A 21,952-nucleotide genomic window follows, 5' to 3' on the forward strand; every position below is an offset into this window, starting at 1 on the left:
TCATCCCAGAAAAGCTTCTTCATGTTTCAGTCTGTGGCTGATGAAACACATTGAAGTGAATGTTGATTGTGCTGTCTGTTATGTTTCGTTTGACTTGAAGTTAAGCGGTTTAATAATGTGACCACTGTATTCATTCGCTTCTTTAGACTTATCATGTCAGGACTTTGTGGTTTTACTGCAGTGAAGGATTTCTATGGACTGGACTGACCCACATAGATGAACAGTTTAGTGACGTGTGGAAGCTGACCAATGGACATATTCGTAGTTTGTACAGTTCCTCCTGGCATCAGACAGGAATACACGTTAGCTGCTTGTGTTTCTCCGAGGCTTTGGGCCAGTGTTTGTGTGTACTTTTATTCCAGACTTGTGGTCATAATGTGACTGGACTGGAGGAGGTGCGCTGTTGTTGTGGAACTATACATATGAAAAAGGGAAACAGAACAGGACTGTGTGGAGGGGCTGACCTGCAGGCCTGTGGTCTGGATCACATGACCTGTGGTCCAGATCACATGACATATGGGCCTGTTTCAGTCACAGTCATTGTCATTGTCTCAAAGTCCTGGGAATAAGAAAGAAATAACAGACGCCTGTGGTTATTTTAAAACAAGTCCACCAGGATTTATACAGACACTGTCCACAGTCCAGGTCCACAGAGCCAGAACCAGGATGGAACCAATAAGATGTGGATTTAGATCTGGGTTGGGATCAGGATCTGGGTCTGAGTTTGGGTCTAGATCTGGGTCTGGATTTGAGTGTGGGTCTGGATCTAGATCTAGGTCAGGATCTGGGTCTGGATTTGGGATGGATGAATGGATGGATGGATGGACAAACGGATATGATGATATTGATGTCTCTTCTGAAACACCTGTCAGCTGTAGACGACTGGTCCAAAGCAGTAAAGTTCTGCTCCAGAAACCCACCGTTAACGAGTTGAAAGTCGTTATCATTGAGACTCCTCGTCTACCAAAGGGTCAGTGTTTCATGTGGTAGTAAAACGCTTCCTTTCTCCTTGGGGGAAACATGTCATAAAAGGAAGAAGAAGACTGAGGATAAACTTGAATTTGACTCTTTTCTACAGGTATTTTCTAAGGGTGTTTTCTACGGGGTTTTTCTGCAGCGGTTTTATGTGGGTGTTTTCAGCAGGTGCTGTCTGTGGGTGTTTTCTGCAGTTGTTTTCTACTGGTGTTTCTACGTGTGTTATCTACGGGTTGTGATCAAACTGAGCACGTCTGAGTTCCACCAGTGACATCAGTTCCAAGAAGAAGAAGAAGAAGGTGGACAGACGACCTGCTCCTCATTATCGACTAATGAAAACAGAATTAGATTAGATTCCATTCCATTCTCTCCTTCCACTGGACCTTCAGTGAATATTAAAGCCGTTACAGTGTGGATTTCATCACAGATGCAGCTGAGCTTTAATGTTCTGGTCTGATCGCTGACGTACCTTGATCCAATTCTGCTACTGCACAGGGAGGTGTCATTATCACAGGCTTTGATCCAGGGTCATTCCATCCTGTCCAACGGTTGTAAATTCATCTGGTTGTGTTGATCTTATTGGAGCTGCTCTGACCTGGAGGGCGCCTCTGCTCCTCACAGCTGCTTTGAGTTTGAGAATGTCATGTTAATGTACATAATCCCTCCAGAAACCAGTGTCACAATACGGCCTCTGTGAAACATCAAGAACCACAACTTCATACACACAACACACGGCAGCGGCAGGAGAATGCTGTGTAAACCTACAGAGCCTGAACACACCATGCAGAAAACACAGAGACCCTGTTGTTTCATGAACACATCCACAGTTTAACCACAGGATCAAAACGTTTCACAGTAAAAGTTAAACAGAGGAGGAGGAGGAGGAGGACTATATGTTGAGATGACCTTAGATCATATGGACCATTAGCTCCAGGTTCACAGTTCAGCCACAGGAAAGATGCTGGTTCATGCTAACCCTAACCCACATCCCAGTGAGACGTGGCTATTCAGGGCTCCTGGCTGTTCCAAAGTCGAGGCTTAAATCAAAAGGTGACCGGGCATTTTGCATCAGGGCCCCTCGACTTTGGAACGGCCTGCCCGAGGAGATAAGGCTTGCGGAATCAGTAACATCTTTTAAATCACTTCTTAAAACACATTTTGTAGACTTGCTTTTATGTGATGTCCCTTTTTAACCTTAATTTTAATTTTAATTTTTAAATTGGATCCTGTTTGATAATTAACTTGTTCATACATCTCTGTAATTGTGTTGCTTCTGTTTTAGTATTTTTACTTGCTTCGTGTATCCTGCTGTTGTGCCCTCTGTCAAAGCACTTTGTAAACTTTGTTTTTAAAGGTGCTATACAAATAAAGTTTATTATTATTATTACTATTATTATATATTATTATTATTATTATTATTGATAAGGGTCAAACACAAGTGCAGTAGTTGCTTTTGTTATTGTTTTGATTGACAGACGTGGAACAGCAGGAAATACTGAGTTAAACATTGTAATTGTGAATGTTTCTTTAAATTATTGAATGTGCAGAAGCTTCATTCTTTTCATTGCATTTATGTGTGTGTTGGACTGAGCTCAGTGACCTCATAACATAAAACCCAAAGCAAAACTAGATGTAGTTTAACGTCACTGCATTTAAAGCTGCAGGGTTTGACTGTTTTAGTATCGTAAATCCCATAATTCCCTCTGATCATGTTGTAAATGAAATGACTGAGGATAGACTTGAATTTGAGTCTTTTATACGGTGTTTTCTATGTGTGATGTCTTCGGGTGTTGTCTACAGGTCTTTTCTGTGGGTGTTGTCCAAGAGTGTTTTCTGTGGGTGTTTTCCATGGATGTTGCCTGTGGGTGTTTCCTAGGGGTGTTGTCTAGGGTGTTTTCTGCGGGTGTTTTTTACGTGTGTTTCCACAGGTGTTTTCTACAGGTGTTGCCTACGGGTGTTGCCAACAGTTGTTTTCTACGGGTGCTTCCTACGGATGTTGCCTATGGTTGTTTTCTACGGGTGTTTTCTACAGGTGCTTTCTACAGGTGTTTCCTAGGGGTGTTTTCTAGAGGTGTTGTCTATGGGTGTTTTCTATGGGTGTTTTCTTCAGGTGTTTTCTACGGGTGTTGTCTAGATACGTTTTAACCATATAACAGGACCAACTAGAAGGACTCAGAGAGCGCAGACCTCCACCAAGGCAGATCAGTGGCCCCCCCCCCCCGATCACCACCAAAATTTAATCATGTGTTTATGTTTACACATTTGGCAGACGCTTTTTCCAAAGCGACTTACAGGGGAAAACCAATTAAATCACTCAATCAATCAAATTTTATTTATATAGCGCCAGATCACAAAAAAAGTTATCTCTTGACATTTTATATATAGAGTTGGTCAAAACCAGACTCTAAGTCAATTTACAGAAACCCAACAGAATCCTCCAGGAGCAAACACTTGTGACTGGTGACAGTGGCGAGGAAAAACTTCCCTTTAACAGGCAGAAACCTCGAGCAGACCCAGACCTGGAGGATGGCCGTCTGCCTTGACCAATCATTTGTTCCCTATGCCAGTATCAACATTTCCTGAAATTAGCATCCAAATCCGTCCATAACTTTTTGAGTTATCTTGCACACAGACAGACAGACAGACAGACAGACAGACAGACAGACAGACAAACAGACAGACAAACAGACAGACAAACCAACACTGGCAAAATAACCTTGGCGGAGGTAATAAACATTAGAACTCTTATTCCTGCTACTATCAGGGTCCTGAACCGTGAACAGTGAATAGTGTGTCATTTGGGGTTTTGCATCTTTTTCAGTGTGGTTTTCAGTGTGTAATTCTGGATGTACAATAATTGTTCCCCTAGGAGATACTAAAGTAGCTTGAACTTTGAACACCATGGTCCAGGTTTGGTCAAAAACAACTAAAATAAGAAGAAACACATGAAGAAATAGGAGCTGAAGCCTGGTCTGCAGTGGGTCAGACCACAGAAAACCCACCAAAACAGACTCAGTAGGAACTGAGAAAAGCCCCATTTGACAAGTTCCAGATACAACAGTGGACCAGAGCCGTGTTCAGAGGTTACTGTGTCTTTAGAATCTTTATGGAGCTTCAGAGTAAAGAAGAAAATAAACTCAGAGCCTCCTGTGGGATTTGAGCTGCACATCAACTCCATGTTTCATCTGCTGGTGCTTTTCTTATGTCCACCATAAAATGACTCATTATACTTCAGATAAAAGAAACACCAAAAAAAAAACAAAAAAAAAACAAAAACACATCTATGCATGTTATCATGACTATTGACAGTTTGGTGGTTAAATGTGTGTGAAATAGAATTGAACCAACAGCATATCAGACGGTTTTGTGTGGTAGGACTTTAAACCACAGTTACAACAGTCAGACACTAAACTCCTGTACAACAGTAATAACAATGCTGTGGTCTCATTAAACTCTGACTGTTGTTGATCTCAGAAGAAGCCTCTGTGGTTACCAGTGGTGCAATACTTCAGGAAGTTGTTTCCAGGGAAAATGATTTTTTTTCTGGCTTTGGTTTTGATTTTTAGCAAAAACAGACCAAAGCTAACGAGTGAATTATTTTCTGTCTCTGCGGTTGACGTTGAATATGGACTGGTGAGACATCTTCATAAAGGCCAGGGTCCAAACCTCTTAACCCTTGGACACTGACACCTCCTCTGATTTTACTCCAGACATTCTTCCACAGAACTGAAAAAGGCTGTTGACACCTTTGGCTCTGGGTACAACATATGACGTGGATAAAATGTCTGATCAGAGGGTTTTAAACCTGGAAAACATTTCACAGTGAGTCTGAGTTCAGTCCACAGATGGGCTTCAGATCAGGATCAGGATCAGGATTCAATCTTATGTCCCACTGGGGACATTTGTTTTGGACAACAGGACTACACAGCTGCATTCCCATTCAGACACATACAGTAACAAAACACATTCAGTGATAATATTTTGGAGTCAGTATAATCACAATTATGTATTCGACCTAATCTATGTATTGGACCGGGTAAAAATAAATAGAATAAATACAATTAATTTAACAAATTAACTTAAAAGATGAGAGTAATTCCATTCCTTAAAAATATTCCTTCATTTTCAGTGGCAGTGATAAAAAAAAATCAAGTAGTTATAAGATCAAATACATGATAGAAATTAATAAAAAAATAAAATCAAGAGTAGAAACATTAATAATAAGAACATGGGTAGTTTAAAAGCCAGTCCTTAGGCAAGTTGAATAAAAGAAAAGGGCTCAGGGTCCATTAATCGAAGTAATAACTCATATTCTGCATAAAGGATATGGGATGGATCTTTAATGATCCTGTGAGCCTGATGAACAGCTTCCTGTTCATATATTGATTGGAGGGACTGGTAGTCTTTGTTTCCTATTAGTTTCTCTGCAGTTTTTACCGGTTTCTCAATCCTAGACCTGGACTGACCGGTGAGTGAACCCAACCAAGCTGCCATCCCAATCTGATCAAGGTTCCAAGCACTGCATTGTGTAAAGTATGATCTGAGAGCTAACACCAAACAGTCTGATTCTATGGAGAAAATGGAGTCTTTGAGCACGTTTAGCACACAGGAAGTCCATATGTTCTTCCCATATGGACTTCAGATCAGCTTCAAATGGGCTTCAGATGGGCTTCGTATCAGCTTCAGATGGGCTTCAGATCAGTTAACATAACCCTAACCCTAAACTCGAACAGAAAACACAGATCGGTTTATTTAGTCAACACTGACGAGAACAGTCGACCTATAAACCACCTCCATCATGTTGGTTTGTACATACAGGCTGGTTTAGGTCAGACGGCTCCAAGTTGTCAGAGCTTCACCTTTCCACGTTTCTCTTTGAGATTGGCTGAAACATTCCGCTTCACTTGACCCTCAGTAAAGTTCACTCTGATTGGATCCATCAGAACATCTGAACTGGTCTGTCTGGGCCACAGAACTGGGCTGAGGTTTGGTGTCACTACTACCTTTAATCTTTTTAACTGCACAGCTGTATGTTTTCTGTTGATCAGTTGTTCAGTTCAGGTCCAGTGTTTCCTGTTTGATCCTGTGTTCAGTGTTGAACTGATGATTTATATGATGGAGGAATAACTGGTTTCACACATAAATACAATCATTGCTTCATTGGTATTAAAAACAGTAAAAAAATCAGTAGATACTAATTTACCAAACCATGTGTTTCATCGGTGTTTACGTTTTTTTTCCCAGGTTCCCGATTCTTCTGTTTTTGGACAGCTCATGGACTTAAACAAGTCCAGGGTTCATGTCCTGTTTATTTGATTATCATCCATTTGTCATCTCTTAACTCAGCTGTTTTTAAGTCTAACCCAAACCCTAACTGCCGCATTGTTTAGTCGTGTTTTGACGTCCCACAGGTCAAACTCTGACACCAACCAAGATGTATTATGGGTTCCTGAGATGTGACATCCTGGGAGATAGAATGTCCATGACTGATGGACACTGGAGTTTAATTAAGGTCCATTTTTCAGTTCGACTGTTTCTTTCACGGCTGGTTGACGTCTCTGCTCTCACACTTCCTGGAGCATCATGTCTAGTACCTCAATGGGACCAGTTTAAAGGATGAAACCATTCATCTAAACCTCTGAGCAGAACATGCACATTAACAGAGGATCATCTGTACTTTGACATGTTTGACATTACATCAAACTCACTCATCATTAACCCCAGAGCTTGTTATGTGTTTGTTCAGTTTGATGTTATTTTTAGTCACTGGATGAAACCCCCTCTGAGGGTTCAGGAAAAAGTGAGCTAAAAACAGAAGCCACACAGGAAGCAGTCGTTTCCTGACAGAATCAGAACAAGCATGGCTATCACGCTACACATCTGAAAACATGCATGAAGATGATCCTATTGCAACAGTTTCTGTGTAACAGGTTGGTTTAGTGTTAAATGATCTTAACTTAACCTGTTCCAGGTTGGTTATGTTCATGGTAATGAATCAAAATGTCAAATAATGATGACAAAAAAACATAACAAAACAACTTAATTCACTGATAGTGTGAGGGTCTGAGTTAAGGCTGGTTTATGCTTGCTACGTGAATGTGACGTGCGGAAAATAGATGCGGGGAGTCGGCACAAGAGTACGTGTGGTGCTTTTATACTCTGGGCAGCTCTGCACGGCATCTATTCCCAAACTGCAGGAGGCAGTGTGCCACAAACGCACGTCTATCACAGTAAAAAACCAGAAGAAGAAAATTGCCAATTGTGTCTGTTTCCCTTTGTTTAATAAAATTCCAGAGCCAGCTCAACTCTCTCAGAGTCCGTGGGACGTTTGGGCTCCCCCCTGGGTCTCCATTTCTCCCTTTGGCGGTCTTTTTTGCCTTCACATATCTGTCCCGAATGTTTTTCCAGGTTTTTTTTGCCCATTCTTCCTCTTTGCCGACTGTAGCTGCAATTTCCCTCCATGAATTGTTCACCACACAGCTGTCGCGATGGTCCCGGTGTGACGAATCATAGAAGTGCCTGTACTTCTGTACTTCTACCACCGGGAGCTCCTGAATATCGGCCATGTTGTTTGCGCATCTCTTATAAATTTTCTGAGGTGCGCGAAGCGGGAAAGTTTCTGCCTAAGATGAGCCGCGTGAAGGGCGTGGGTGTGAAAATGATGTCAATTGGCCACGTGAAGCTGCATGGAGCACGCTGAAGCGATAAGCATAAAACAGCCTTTAAGCTGAACCCACTGCTTTAGTATGTAGTGTAATACTATTGATGGCCACTAGAGGCTGCTCCATAAAGCCCTGGTTCCCATAGAGTCTACACGTATACTGAACTGAACTAAAAAATACTGAGGTCATGTTTCTGACAGCTCAAAGCCTATTTAGATTAATAAACAAGTGGTGCCAGACACAACAAACCCCACCCCTTACACATATTGTAGCTTATTTTGGCATCAGTGTCGTTATGTCTGTTTGTGTGCTGATGTTAGCATATGAATTGCCTCTATATTTGTCCCAAATTTGAAGTCATTTGAAGCAAAATTGAGGTTTTTAAAAGACATTTGAAATTTCACCCATTATAAGTAAATGGAGGAAAAAAAAGTAAAAAAAATAAAATAAAAAATGTGAACTTTGACCTACTTTTCCCAAATGTAATGACATCTATTCTGGGTCCCTGGCAATCTATAAACCAAATTTGATACGAATTCAACCAATAGTTTTGCTGCTAAAGTGTTAACAAACAAAGAAACAAAGAAATGAACTGAACCAAAAACAATACCGGAGGTGGGGTAATAAAATAAAAACCAACAATTTCTCCTCACCATGAGAACATGTAAACTAGTTTTCTGATATAAAGGGTAAAGTGTAAACCATAACAGTACCAGTGATACATTTCTATAGTCCAATATGGCACGAAGACCACTTCAACAATCAATGCAAGACATTTTATAGTTACTGTGGTCAATATTTCCTCCGTTGAGAGCAGAAGAACAGTTCACAACCTTTTGTTTTTGCAGTGGGTTAAATGACGTGTTAGAGGAGCAACATCAAAATATGAACAGGACGATGTCATCTGTGTTAAATGGCAGTTATGTTCTGATTCATGTAAACGGTGAATAAAACTGGACCAAGGACAGAACTCTGGGGAACTGTTTTGTAATGCTCCACCCCTTTATCCCAATATGGTCACTTCTGGCTCCAAAGGCAAAAAACAACATCTGAAATACCATTTGGTGTTGGTCACATCTGTCCACTTTAGGTACAGTCTATGGGACAGCCATGGCTCAGGTGGTACAGCGGGTTGATGGTTCGAATCCGCTCTATCCTAGTCAGTCCGTTCTGTCCGTGGGCAAGACACTTCACCCTCCTTGCCTCCAGTGCCACTCACAATGGTGTATGAATGCGTATGAATTTGGTGGCGGTCGGTAGGCGTGAATTGTCAGTCTGCCCCAGGGCAACTGTGGCTACAGATGTAGTTTACCACCACCAGAGTGTGAATGTGAGAGTGAATGAATAATGGATCAATAATGTGAAGCGCTTTGGGTGTCTAGAAAAGCGCTATATAAAATCCAATCCATATTATTTTTTTAGAGCTGCTGGTTCACCATTTGGCATATCAATACAATTAAAAAAACAAAACAAATATAAAACAATGATATTTTAATTATAAAAAATAATTCACATAAGACTGGCAGAGTTTATAAACAGGTGATGCAAGAGACAAAACCCAAGACCATAAAACTAGACACTGTTAAAGTCAGTGGTATGTTCCTGTTGTTCAGTATTTGTCCATTAGTTGGTGATGATGTTATTATCGTTAACTTGTGATGTGGTCGTTCTGATGTTCTTGCAAAGTTCTGTTAATTCCACCTTGTTTTTATTCAAGAGACAGTAATAATGTAGATATTATAGGCCCGGTCGCCTGAATACTGCAGCTACAGATAATGGAATAGGACTCCAGTCCTATTTTGTGGGTTACTAGATGCATTGGGTGTTTATGAACTAGAGGTCATCTAAGCTCTGATCTGACTGAAGCTCTAAAGCCTTGGTCTGGCTGAGTGGATCTTATTTGACAGTAAGCCTACTTACTTTCTAAGCCTACTTAAGACTACTTGTTCTTTACTCACTTCAGAAACATTTAGTGGCAGTAAAGTTGAACGTTGGGTCAGAGGTCCCACTATGAACTCTCCCAGATTCAGAGACTTCCAGAACAAGAAGAAGCTTCCTGAAGTCCTAAACATGTTCTGGAGCTCCAGAACCAGCCGACTCTGGTGAAAAAAGACAATTCACCTCCATGTGCTTGTTTCTTGAGGGCCATTCAGACAGTAAATCTGAGTAAAACACAGAGCTGACATAAAGTCTCTGGTTTGGTCCTCATCTACTGATACCTGTACATCTGGTTACAATCCAATGCTCTTCACTCTTAGACTGCCCTGAATGTTCTCTGAGGGACATTTTGGTGAATGATCAGAGATGAACCTCATAAATTACCATCAACACCTGAAACTTCAGCCTCCTTCATTCACCACCAGGAAACAGGCACCGACGACTCCCAAACACATTTCAATTCATAAGGGACTAAATATCTCAAGACTAAACATGGAAGGGAATTTGCACAAAAAAATGACATACATGACTGATGTGTAGTAACATAATGTGTCATCTCAGAGGTCAAAGGCAGAACTAGTCCTGTGAGAATAACGATCATCACTATGTCTCTCACCAACATTCAAAGAGTTTTATTTTGTTGATCACTAGATGCACAGGACATACAGAGAATCTACATACTGTTCTCTCTCTCTCTCTCTCTCAACCTCTGTGCACCTAGTTTAAGATAGAATGACTGTTGATAACATTGTGGTTTACCCCCCACAGGGGAGTTGAACGTCCGTTGTGACTCAGTCTGATATTGAAGGTGTGGTTGTTGACGACCTTCTAAAACTCTGCTTCCTGTCCTAGGCTCAGCATCTGCTTGTTAGTGGTCCTGTCCCTGGCGTCGGGAGGTGTCCCCGGTCCATGTCGACACTCGGTAATGCAGGATCATCTACAGAGCCTCGGTCGCCTGGTAAGACTAACCAATAAGAATCAGCCACACTGATGGAGAACCAACCACAATGATAGAACCAATGAGAACCAACCACATGACAGAGCCAATGAGAACCAACCACAATGATAGAACCAATGAGAACCAACCACACTGACAGAGCCAATGAGAACCAACCACAATGATAGAACCAATGAGAACCAACCACACTGACAGAACCAACCACACTGACAGAGCCAATGAGAACCAACCACAATGATAGAACCAATGAGAACCAACCACACTGACAGAACCAACCACACTGACAGAACCAATGAGAACCAACCACACTGACAGAACCAATGAGGAGTCAGGAGTGGATACTTTGTCTGGAGGTTATGACTCACTATGTTTACAGGCACATTCATGTTCTGTTTTTTTCTACTTCCTAAAAAGTCAATATTCAGTGTAAACTCATATTGGTTTTTACATGGATTCATTGTCCGTTTAGCAGTGCTCTGTTCGGGTGGTGAGCGTTCCATGGTGGGAACTCATTTGTGGTTCTATCAAACACCTCCTGGGAACATGTGTTGGTGTCAGTATGATGTTAAACAGTGAGTGGGTTTGTAGTTTTGACCAGTGATGTGGTCTTTATCCATCTCTACCAGAGGATCTTTTTCTTTACAGTGGACCTTTAGAACACGCCTAAAGAACCCTCTTAAAAACAGAATAATATCACAGGACTGTTCAGAGAAAGGCCTAATTGTGAATATCTAAATGAATGTTAACACTCAGGTTATTGTCCGAATAACAGTGGAATATTATCGTCCATGTAATCGTATTTCATTCATTCAGTGTTCGTGTCGAAGCCTCTTGGTAGAAGGTACATCTGGAGACGTCTGACCTTTGGCCTGTGACTCTTTATGGCTCTAAACCTAATCCAGCGTCTGTCAGCTGGTTTCAGGTTAACGTCCATAAATCCAGATGCTGCAGTGGTGTCGCTTTGCAAAAATGATGGAAACAGGCGTCAGAACCTGTCAGTGGTGATGGGAGTCTGGCTCTGTGTAGAGTTGGATCATCGTTTAGTGTCACATGTATCCTCATATTTTATCCTAACTTAACAAATATGAACAGTCGTGTGATGATGAAACCTTTTGCATTCAGTGTTTTTTTTGGGGGGGTTTTATGAGAAGCCTCATAAAACACTGCCTGTTTTGTTGATTTGTTCTGTTACAAAAGCATTCTTACTTTTGTTCATATATTTAATAGACACAACTGTGAGATGGATAGATGTGATGAATCTGTCTGTGATGGAACCTGCTCGTGTAATTTATTTATAGTGAAGTCAAAGCCCTGTAACTCTGTTATTCTGTTACTCTGTATTCTGTTATTCTATTACTCTGTTATTCTGTTACCACAAACTGATTACACTTTATGTATTCATCATATTTTAAACTGTCTTAATGGTATTTTATTGGGTTTTACGGGTATTCTAATTGTATTCTACTTGCACTGTTTTATTCGTTTTTCGCGATGTAAAGTTGCTACTTTACAGTGTCCCATGTACTCCATGTGTCTCCCCCTACCTCCCCCCTCTTCCCCTCTCCCCAGTCTCTCTATATCTCTATCGCTCTCTCTTTTCTCCTCCTTTATTCTCGCTCTTTAACCCCAACTGGTTAAGGCAGACGGCCATCCTTCGGGAGTCTGGGTCTGCTCCAGGTTTCTGCTGTTAAAGGGAAGCTTTTCCTCGCCACTGGCACCAATCACAAGTGTTTGCTCCTGGAGGATTCTGTTGGGTTTCTGTAAACTTCATTTGATTTGATAAAGCACTTTGTGACCCTGTCTGTGAAAAGTGCTCTATAAATAAAATTACTTACTTACTTACTTACTTACTCTGTTATTCTGTACTGTATTACTCTGTTATTCTCTTACTCTGTTATTCTCTTACTCTATTTTTCTGTTATTGTTACTCTATTACTCTGTCATTCTGTTACTGTTATTCTATTACTCTATTAATCTGTTATTCTTTTACTCTATTACTCTGTTATTCTATTACTCTGTTAGTCTGTTACTTTATTACTCTGTTATTCTGTTACTCTGCTTTTCTGTTATTCCCAGGATCTTTATTCTGTATTCTGTTACTCTGTTATTCTGTTACTCTGCTTCTCTATTACTCAGTTATTCTGTTACTCTGTTATTTTATTACTCTGTCACTCTGTTATTCTGTTACTCTGCTTTTCTTTTATTCCCAGGATTTTTATTCTGTTATTCTGTTACTGTTACTCTATAACTCTGTTATTCTGTTAATCTGTTATTCTGTTACTCTATTACTCTGACTCTGATATTCTATTACTCTGTTATTCTGTTACTCTATTACTCAGTTATTCTGTTACTCTATAACTCTGTTATTCTGTTACTCTGTTATTCTTTTACTCTATTTTCTGTTACTCTGTTATTCTGTTTATCTGTTATTCTATTACTCTATTAATCTGTTACTCTATTACTCTATTACTCTGTCACTCTGTTATTCTATTACTCTGTTAGTCTGTTACTTTATTACTCTGTTATTCTGTTACTCTGCTTTTCTGTTATTCCCAGGATCTTTATTCTGTTATTCTGCTACTGTTACTCTGTTATTCTGTTACTCTATTACTCAGTTATTCTGTTACTCTATTACTCTGTTATTCTGTTACTCTGTTATTCTGTTACTCTGGTTTTCTTTTATTCCCAGGATTTTTATTCTGTTATTCTGTTACTGTTACTCTGTAACTGTTATTCTGTTAATCTGTTACTCTGTTATTCTGTTACTCTATTACTCAGTTATTCTGTTACTCTATAACTCTGTTATACTATTACTCTGTTATGTTACTCTATTACTCAGTTATTCTGTTACTCTATAACTCTGTTATACTATTACTCTGTTATTCTGTTACTCTATTACTCAGTTATTCTGTTACTCTATAATTCTGTTATTCTGTTACTCTGATAGTCTGTTACTCTATTACTCTGTTATTATGTTAATCTGCTTTTCTGTTATTCCCAGGATCTTATTCTGTTATTCTGTTACTGTTACTCTATTCTGTTACTCTATAACTCTGTTTATTCTGTTAATCTGTTACTCTGTTATTCTGTTACTCTATTACTCAGTTATTCTGTTACTCTAAACTCTGTTACTCTGTTATTCTATTACTCTGTTATTCTGTTACTCTATTACTCAGTTATTCTGTTATCTGTTACTCTGTTATCTATTACTCTATTACTCTGTTATTATGTTAATCTGCTTTTCTGTTATTCCCAGGATCTTTATTCTGTTATTCTGTTACTGTTACTCTATTATTCTGTTACTCTATAACTCTGTTACTCTACTACTCTGTTATTCTGTTACTCTGTTATTTAGGGGGCTGACATTATCTCAGTACAGACTAGGATAAGAAATAAAACTCTTTAATTCCTTTTTCTTTGTTCCTCACAATGTATCTATAGAGTCATGTGATCCTGCCTTCACTGTTACCTTCCACTTCTCTCATTCTATATTTTCAAGGTATTTTTATTTCTTTTGTATAATTATGATAATTTTCTTTCCTTGTCTGGTCTGACAGCGAACTTCCCAGAATTAACCCAATGTTTGTAATTTGTTTTGTTCTCCAAATGCATCTCATTTGAGCAGTGTTGTAATAATCTCAGAGGACTTTAAAGACATTGAAACCAAATGTCGGCTTAAATTTTTTCTCCTGGTGGTTTTCATCCAGTTTTGATTAATTTGTCTGATTTTGTTCATCTTATTTTCATTTAATTTCATATTAGATTTCCGTGCTGATTCAGAAATTATTAATGTTAAAGTGATCTTAAGGAGAACAAAGTGAATCTGTTCTTTTTTTAAACTAACTCTGACAACTTAATATTCCGCAGGTTTTTTCATTCAACACCATTAATATGACGCGTTTGCCTACACCAGACTTAATAATAGTGGAAATATGTGCAGATGTGAATGTCCTTAAACCTGCACATCTGAAACAGTGTCGATGGCCTTGAAATGGGCCACAGACCACATGTAGATGACAGCTGATATGTTGTCTCTTATGTTTTTCATGAACCCTCTAAAAGTGAAGGTGAATGTTGGGCTGCAGTTTCAGATTTTGTCCAACTGAACGTGTCCTGATCTGTCCAATTATAAATTACAATAATGTCAGGACTGTGACCACTGCAGCAGTAGAAGAACCACAGTCCACATCTGGTTCACATTCACATTTCACTTCATTTAACAGCTGGAGTTGGACTGATCATATTTGTCTTGCATAGTAGTGTGATTTTCTCCAGATATTACCATTCACATTCAGACCAGACCTGTGTGATTCAGTTCAGTGAATATTAAAGGACTGGTATTTTGCTTTTTTTAAATGGAATTGTGCATTTTAAAACTTTTCCCTGTGGTCTACGTAAACTGTAAATGCTATGCTTGGGTCTGAATTCTCATTAATTCAACTCCACAGGTCCATTTTCAACCCTATTTCTGAGTAATGACACCAGAAAGGTCGTTTTGAGCGCTGGCCCTTTAAATGCAAATGAGTCACTTCATGCCCCACCCCCTCCAGGTTGTTGGCTGTGCTGTTCTGTCCCATTCAACCAACAATTGAAAATTTTAGGTAATCGGCTCATAGTTTGGACATATTTTCAGTATGGACTACAACCGCTGCTGCTGACAAACAATTACGTCATACTCGGGGAAATGTTTGTCAAAAGTCTTGACCTTATATGTGCAAATGTCGTGATGTAACTTGTTATAGATGCAACAAAATAAGCAGGAATTAAAACAAGTTGTAGAAATCCACTCTATTTTTGCCAAAATGAATATAAAGATAGCTTTGCAGCACCTGGAGGGTTCAAATTCAAACGTTATGAACTGTTAGGGTCCAAATACACAAATAAATGAACCAAAGACTAATAAAAGTGGGTTTAGCAAAATATGAGCCCTTTAACACAAACCCCTCCAATAAATCATGAAGGCTGATCCAACTGTTCCAACCTGGCGTTAACGTCCATCCAGATCAATCAAAAAAACCCAAAAAAAAACACTGTCGCCTTCAGCAGCAGTGAATTCAACTGTGACTGAGTCGATAGAGAGGGTGATGCATTCAGGGACACATGTAAATTCCAGAGGGGAAGTCAGGATGGATGATGAAGCAACATCTGAACTGAAGATTAACTCACGGGTGTTTCCTCCACAGATCGACAACCAGTTGGACCACAGCTGTTTCATCCAGTATCCATTCACTGAACACCTGAACCTGGTGAGAAGTTCCTCCAATCTTTGTCTTAGTGTCTGAAGTCACGCTTTCATAGATGTGAAAGTTTCCATCTGTGCGGGTTGGCTGAATGGACTCTGGTCTACTGTGACAACATGTAGATTCAACATTAGAACCATACTGCAAAAAGGGTGTCTAAAAACGAGATAAAAACACTAAATCTGAGGAAAAAGGTACTCAAACAAGTGAAACATCTGTCCATGAGCAAATAACTTGACAACATTTCTTAATTAAGATTGCTACCCACCCCCTGAAGGCAGGCAAGAGGTAGTGTTTTAGTTTGTTTGTTTTTTAACACTCTAGCAGCAAAACTATTAGTTGAATTCATACTAAATGGGGTTTCTAAATTGCCAGTGACCCAGAATAGATGTGATTACTTTTAGGAAAAGTTCAAATTTTTTATGAATTTTTTTACATTTTTTTTCCACCCATTCACTACTAATGGGGAAATTTCACGTGTCTAAAACATCAATTTTATTTCAATTTACTACAAACTTGGCACATATATAGAGGCAGTTGAATGCTGACATCACCACACACAGACATGATGACATCAGCTGGATCAATGCCAAAATAAGCTACAAACGTGTGAGGGGCGGGGTTTGTGTGCCTGACACCACTTGTTAAATTTAGAAATAAGCATTTCTACAGATGCACAAACACTTAAAATAAGAATTAAATTAAATAAGATAAATTATCTAACACTTCTAATCTACATTTTTTAAACTTGGTGAAAACCAAATAATTTGCTGTGCATGAGGAGAATGCCCACCGTGTGATACGATCTACTGACATTCGCTGATGACCTGATTCTGTGTTCAAGTCAAATAAATTCAGACAATCCCAGAAGTGTCTGGTCACTGCTTAAAAACTGATCAGTGACTGAAAAGTCAATGGATAAACCTGCAAGACGTCAGAAGCTGTTTTCAGACTGGCCAGCCTGCCCCACTACACTGGGAACTGAAGTGCTTGTCCATGAACGGCCCACGTTCATATCATTATGAAAGTCCATGACATCAACAACAGTGGGCGTTGCCCCCCCCCCCCCCCCAAAAAAAAAAACAACAAAAAACGGCCATTCAAAAGTGAATGTGTTCACGGCAGAGAAAATACAACAGTGCTATGGATGGCATCATCGACTACCTGCGAGCATTTGTACTCTGAATACAGATCATTATTTATCTGCACTAGGCCATGCTCCAGCATCTGTGGGGAAGAAGGCAGTGACACCCAATCCACAGATGGAACCTCATGTCGTCATGGCTCGCTTAGAAAAAACAAGTTTTAATTTGTGCCCATCAGGAACCAAATTTTCAGCTCCCGAACGCTTTGATACCTTTGGTGTGAACACGTCAGCTGGTTCAAGATTAGGTGTGGGAACCGGCACCGGAACGGTTCTGTCGGTCTGAAAACAGCTGGAGTGGACAGGATCTGATCTGTCATGATAAGTGATTTATCCATTAAAGAGATAAATACAGATCAAATATTAAAACCAGCCTCTGTTAAACAGTAAAAACACAATTAATGACATTCAACCAAAAACGGAATTCAAACAGAAAGTGTCCACCTTTGTCCAGGTGCTAAGAGCCAATCTGTATCTGATGAAACCAATTCAAGGTTTGAGTCAAACCAGGGAAACAGTAAAAGTGCATTGACTGTATGTTGACCACGTAAAAGAGTAAAGGTCATTGAATATGACCCAAGAGTCATTGATTTAAAGACCTTTAAACACTGAATGGGGTCAAAGAGAACTTATAAATAGAGTAATGTTAAATGGATTTATTTGAACCAGTCAATAATTAAACCAAACAACTGGAACAAAGAAGGATGTGTCTGAAAGAAGCATGAAGTGCATGAACTTATGTCTAGCATCTTGTTTCTAATAAAATAACTCAGATGAAAACCTTTAAAGTTCATTTTATTCACCAATCCGTCTTCACAGCATGGGATTCAACGACAAAACAAATGGAATTGAGTCGGATTCTGAGTTCTGAGGGGGTGTGGCTGGAAGGCAGTGGGTGTGGCTAAGACTGGAGAATGACCGAATGGGGAGGGGCAGAGAAGTGGAACAGGAATAACATACATGACAGGAATAATAAGCCAAATACAGTAGGGGGTACGTTTATACATCTGTAGGTTTATACAGTGGTTGGTTTGGGGATCAGAGTTTGGTCATTCTAATACAGTAATATTTAGTATAATAATATACAGTGTAAACACTTACCTGGGCTATTTTTCTGCACTAAATCCAACGTAAATGTAGATATTTTAGGAACACTGCATGAGTTTATCTGTGATGAAATGACGTTCCCTGCTTTTCCTCTGAATGTTGTTGGTGTTTTACAGAGTACAGTATGTTATGTCAAAGCAGCGCTCCCACAAGCCCTGGAGCTCCTCAGCAAACATTTCCATTATGTCAGGAGTTCAGACAACAGGAGATACGTCAGTGCCCTGCAGAAGCTCATCTACCATCTCTACACTCAAGGATGTGTTGCAGAAATCGATGAGGAGGTGGAGGTAAGGATCAGTATTGTACAAACATCTACACTCCAGAATGTGGTATTAATGATGTACCAGCCAGATGTGGGCCGCATGCCGCCAGTAGAGGACCGCAACTCTAAAGGTCATTACTTCACACACCTCTGAACTCCATTGTTGTCAATGGCTGAACTTTACACTGTGATGCCAACAACCCCGCCCCCAAATGAGGAGGTTGGACCTACTCTTATTTTTCACTGTGTTAACACCTTCAGATACAGGAGAAACACTGTGGTTCATAACAGACCTGGTTTAAGATGGATTAAAAACTCCAGAAAAACCTGCAGATTCATGTTACAACCCGAAGGTGAAACATAGTTACACAGGACACCAGAGGCAAAGGGTATAATTCAAAAGAATTTCTTTTGTTATATTTGCTTTGTTTTCGTTTCGTTCTTTGTCGATTCACTTCTTTTGTTGAAAACAAGCTGATTTTAATTGAGCAGAATCAAAACCCCTTTTAAACCCCATGCCCAAAGTAACAAAAGAAAAGACCAGAGTGGACCGGCAAAATAAACATAAGGATGGTGCCAACCCTATACAGGGTCGCAGAAGCTGCCAGCGCACCGCTACCCTATCAAAAAAATCAAACCACAAAATAAGCCGTAACGAAAGAAAAGCGAAAACAGGACGTCCAGATCCTCCTGGCCAAACAAAAAGAGGAAAGCTAACAAAAGGCTAACAAAAGCCCCGCTGGCGGGTAGCAACTTGCGAGAAGTGGAGTGGAGTGGGTGCGCGCCTCGACGTGAGCGCCCTGGACGCCGGCATCGCTGGAGGGGAGGAGAGAGCAGGAGGTGACTGATTGGTATGCTCAACTATGAAACCTCAAACGTCCACAGACAGTGCACGCAGAGTTCATGCCCCTCACAGTCCGCGCACAGTATGCCCAACTCTGTGGGAGCCTTAACCCTCTAACCCTAACCCCAACCCCAGTCACCTTTTCTTGTTTTGGTCGATTCTCTTTTTCACCCCCACACCTGTTTCCTACCAGTGGTTGCATTTGATCGTTGTTGATTCAAAGCAGGTAGGTCTTCAGCTTCTTCCTGTTCTGTTCCTTCTGTTGCAGGACAGTCCTGTGAGGTTTTCAAAGGCTGTAGAGAGTTCTCCAAAAGACGCCCTGAAGAAGGTCCAAGGTGTGTTCCAGATGTACATGAACCTTATGAGGGACAGTAAAGGTCCAGTGGACTGGGACTGTCGAGCAGAGTTCACTGTGGAAGAGGACTACCAAACCACCACCACAGGTAGAATAACCTGAACCCAAACCCTAGCCCTACTAAAACCGCCATAGCAGATAGAATTACCTGAACCCAAGCCCTAAACCCAAACCCTACTAAACCAGCATCGTAGGTCAAATAACCCTAACTGTAACCCTAATCCACAGCACTAACTAACCCAAATGAAAAGGATTTATTAACCCAAACCAATAGGACTAACTAACTACCCCTAACCCATAGGGTTAACTAACCCTAACAAACAGGGCTAACTAACCCTAACTAACCCTAGTATGTGTCACCACTAAATCCACTGACTGCTCCTGTTTTTCTTGCAGCTGATTCAGGTTCAGGTCACAAACCCTGTTTGCCTTAGTTTTCACTCGTGGAGGTGAGTGTTTAATACTGTTGAATATTCATCATGGATTTAGTGGTCTTTATTTTATCTTCATTCATTCACAAGAGCCAACATATGAACATAGACCAGGGAAGGTTCAGGAGACTAAGCTGGATCAGGAAGCCATATTTCACTCACTTACACTGGCTCAGAAAAAAAATAAAATCACTAAGTTCTGTTTATTCTTGGGGTTGTTTCCAGAAGTCAAACAGGAAAAGGATGTTCTGTAAAAATGCCAGGAACTTTAAAGAAGAACATTTATAGGAACCAGAGTTAGAACATGTGCTGGTCGAAGGTCACAGTAACAAGGTGGAGTTCAGTGAAGACCAGTGGATAAAACACTGTGCTAGAACAGGTTCAGCCGCTGTTATCCATGGTTATAAAGTCAAGTATTTTTACTGTCTTTAATCCAGACCGTCCAATGTGGCCCCAGGTTCTGAGGTTCTGCAGTTTTGAGGACGTCCCGTTAATCTCCACAGAGAACCTGCTTTTTCTGAGCCCGACAGCAGCGTTGTCCACTCTGACAACTCTAGTCCATTTACCGTTTATATCAGAATATTTATTTTTTCTATAAATATATTTATTTTTATTGAAATAAATGTTTTAGCCATAATTAAAGCCTTAATAAGATTGTTTAGGACAGACCTGTGTCATTCTATCTTCATAACTATGTTCTTTTGTGTTTCTCTGTGTGAGAACATTCTATTTGTTTTCTAAATGTTTGAAGATTCCCCAACTAAAACCTGGACTCAGTTAAAACCAGGTCTCCAATAAACCCAGGCCTTTGTCCAAATCCAGCAGGGAGAGGATTTGTTTTCAGTGTTTCACAAAGTACGTGAACTGACCCAAGTTCATGTTTGTGACGTTGTTGACATCATGTGCATCTCAAAAAAGACCAGAACAGAAAACCAAGAAGAACATGGAAGATGATGGAGCCCCAAAACCAGTGATTCAATGAACGGATGAATGAATGAATGAATGAATGAATGGATGGATGGATGGATGAGCAGATGAACAGATGAATGGATGGATCAACGGATGAATGAACAGATGAATGGAGGGATGGATGGGAGAGTGAATGGATGGATGAATAGATGAATGGATGAACGGCTGAATGGATAAATGGATGGATGAACAGATGGATGAGAGAATGAATGAATGAACAAATGAATGAATGAACGTATGAATGGATGGATGAACAAATTAATGAATGGATGAACAGTTGAATGAATGGATGAACAGATGGATGGATGGATGGATTCATGTAAAGTCAGGTCTGTGGGTGTTTCCTGTGATGTTTCATTCATTACATGGGTCAAAGGTTCATCTTTTGCTTTTCGCAGTAAAACTGAATGTACATGCTCGTTCACTGGTTCAATCAGATACTTCCACTGTCGGAGTCTGAGGCTAAGGACAGGTTTCAGGAGGTCGCAGTGACCTTTGACGCAGTTTTTTCAGTTCATCCCTGAATCCATGTGAATGTTTTTGTCAAATTCTAGAAATCCCCTTGAACTGTTTGTGAGATAAGTTGTTAAATGTAATGGAGACAAAGATGTGGATGCATATGAAAAGTATCTCAATAAACATAAATAAACAGTTGTTGAAATACACCTGGTTATTCTGTTTATTTTATGGAAATGGACATTTATCAAGGAATGACTCAAGGAACTGAAGGAACATCTGTAACTTATATACAATTACACAAATCAGTTCAATCCATTCAAGTATTGATTCTGCTTGTAGAATGTGGCTGTATCCAATGTAGTTTATTGGTTATTAATTACTTTATTGATAACTTTTTTTGGGTTTTCTTTGTAACAGCAGCCTTGCACAACTTCCTATAACTGGTCCAAAAGTCCAAACTATCCCACAAGTGTTTTACAGTGTTTTTGGAACAAACTCATGATCCAGAGGAACAACCTCTGTAGGATGTTTCATACCTGAATATTTGATTTGGATCAAACTGGAAGGTTTGGAAGTCCAAACAAAATGAGGTGGACAACTGAATGACT

At 40.0% G+C, this 21,952-nt stretch overlaps 2 protein-coding genes across 2 annotated transcripts in view; both read left to right on the forward strand.

The window, feature by feature from the left end:
• LOC115419515 (uncharacterized) overlaps positions 1-7,675 on the forward strand; it is an 11,432-nt gene extending 3,757 nt beyond the window's left edge. Inside the window, exon 7 of the mRNA XM_030134331.1 lies at positions 7,574-7,675. Within this exon, the coding sequence (XP_029990191.1) occupies positions 7,574-7,675 (102 nt within the window). The remainder of the gene's footprint in view (positions 1-7,573) is intronic.
• Positions 7,676-9,647: 1,972 nt separating this feature from the next.
• On the forward strand, positions 9,648-20,484 carry LOC115419517 (macrophage colony-stimulating factor 1-like). Its single transcript, XM_030134332.1, has 7 exons — positions 9,648-9,739; positions 10,428-10,533; positions 15,717-15,779; positions 18,141-18,311; positions 19,399-19,573; positions 19,882-19,934; positions 20,354-20,484. Exons 1-6 carry the CDS (start codon positions 9,648-9,650, stop codon positions 19,917-19,919), a joined length of 645 nt encoding a protein of 214 aa, XP_029990192.1. The 3' UTR covers positions 19,920-19,934; positions 20,354-20,484.
• Positions 20,485-21,952: the final 1,468 nt, after the last annotated feature.

This window comes from Sphaeramia orbicularis, chromosome 5 (assembly GCF_902148855.1).
Source record: "Sphaeramia orbicularis chromosome 5, fSphaOr1.1, whole genome shotgun sequence".
NCBI classification, from domain to species: domain Eukaryota; kingdom Metazoa; phylum Chordata; class Actinopteri; order Kurtiformes; family Apogonidae; genus Sphaeramia; species Sphaeramia orbicularis.

What these genes read in the sequence shown, in the direction of transcription:
- LOC115419517 (XM_030134332.1), top strand. Translation starts at nt 9,648, where the DNA reads ATGAACTCTCCCAGATTCAGAGACTTCCAGAACAAGAAGAAGCTTCCT. An exon ending in TCACTGAACACCTGAACCTG is followed by an intron (nt 15,780 to 18,140) that starts GTGAGAAGTTCC and finishes GGTGTTTTACAG; the next exon opens with AGTACAGTATGTTATGTCAA. An exon ending in CTACCAAACCACCACCACAG is followed by an intron (nt 19,574 to 19,881) that starts GTAGAATAACCT and finishes TTTTTCTTGCAG; the next exon opens with CTGATTCAGGTTCAGGTCAC.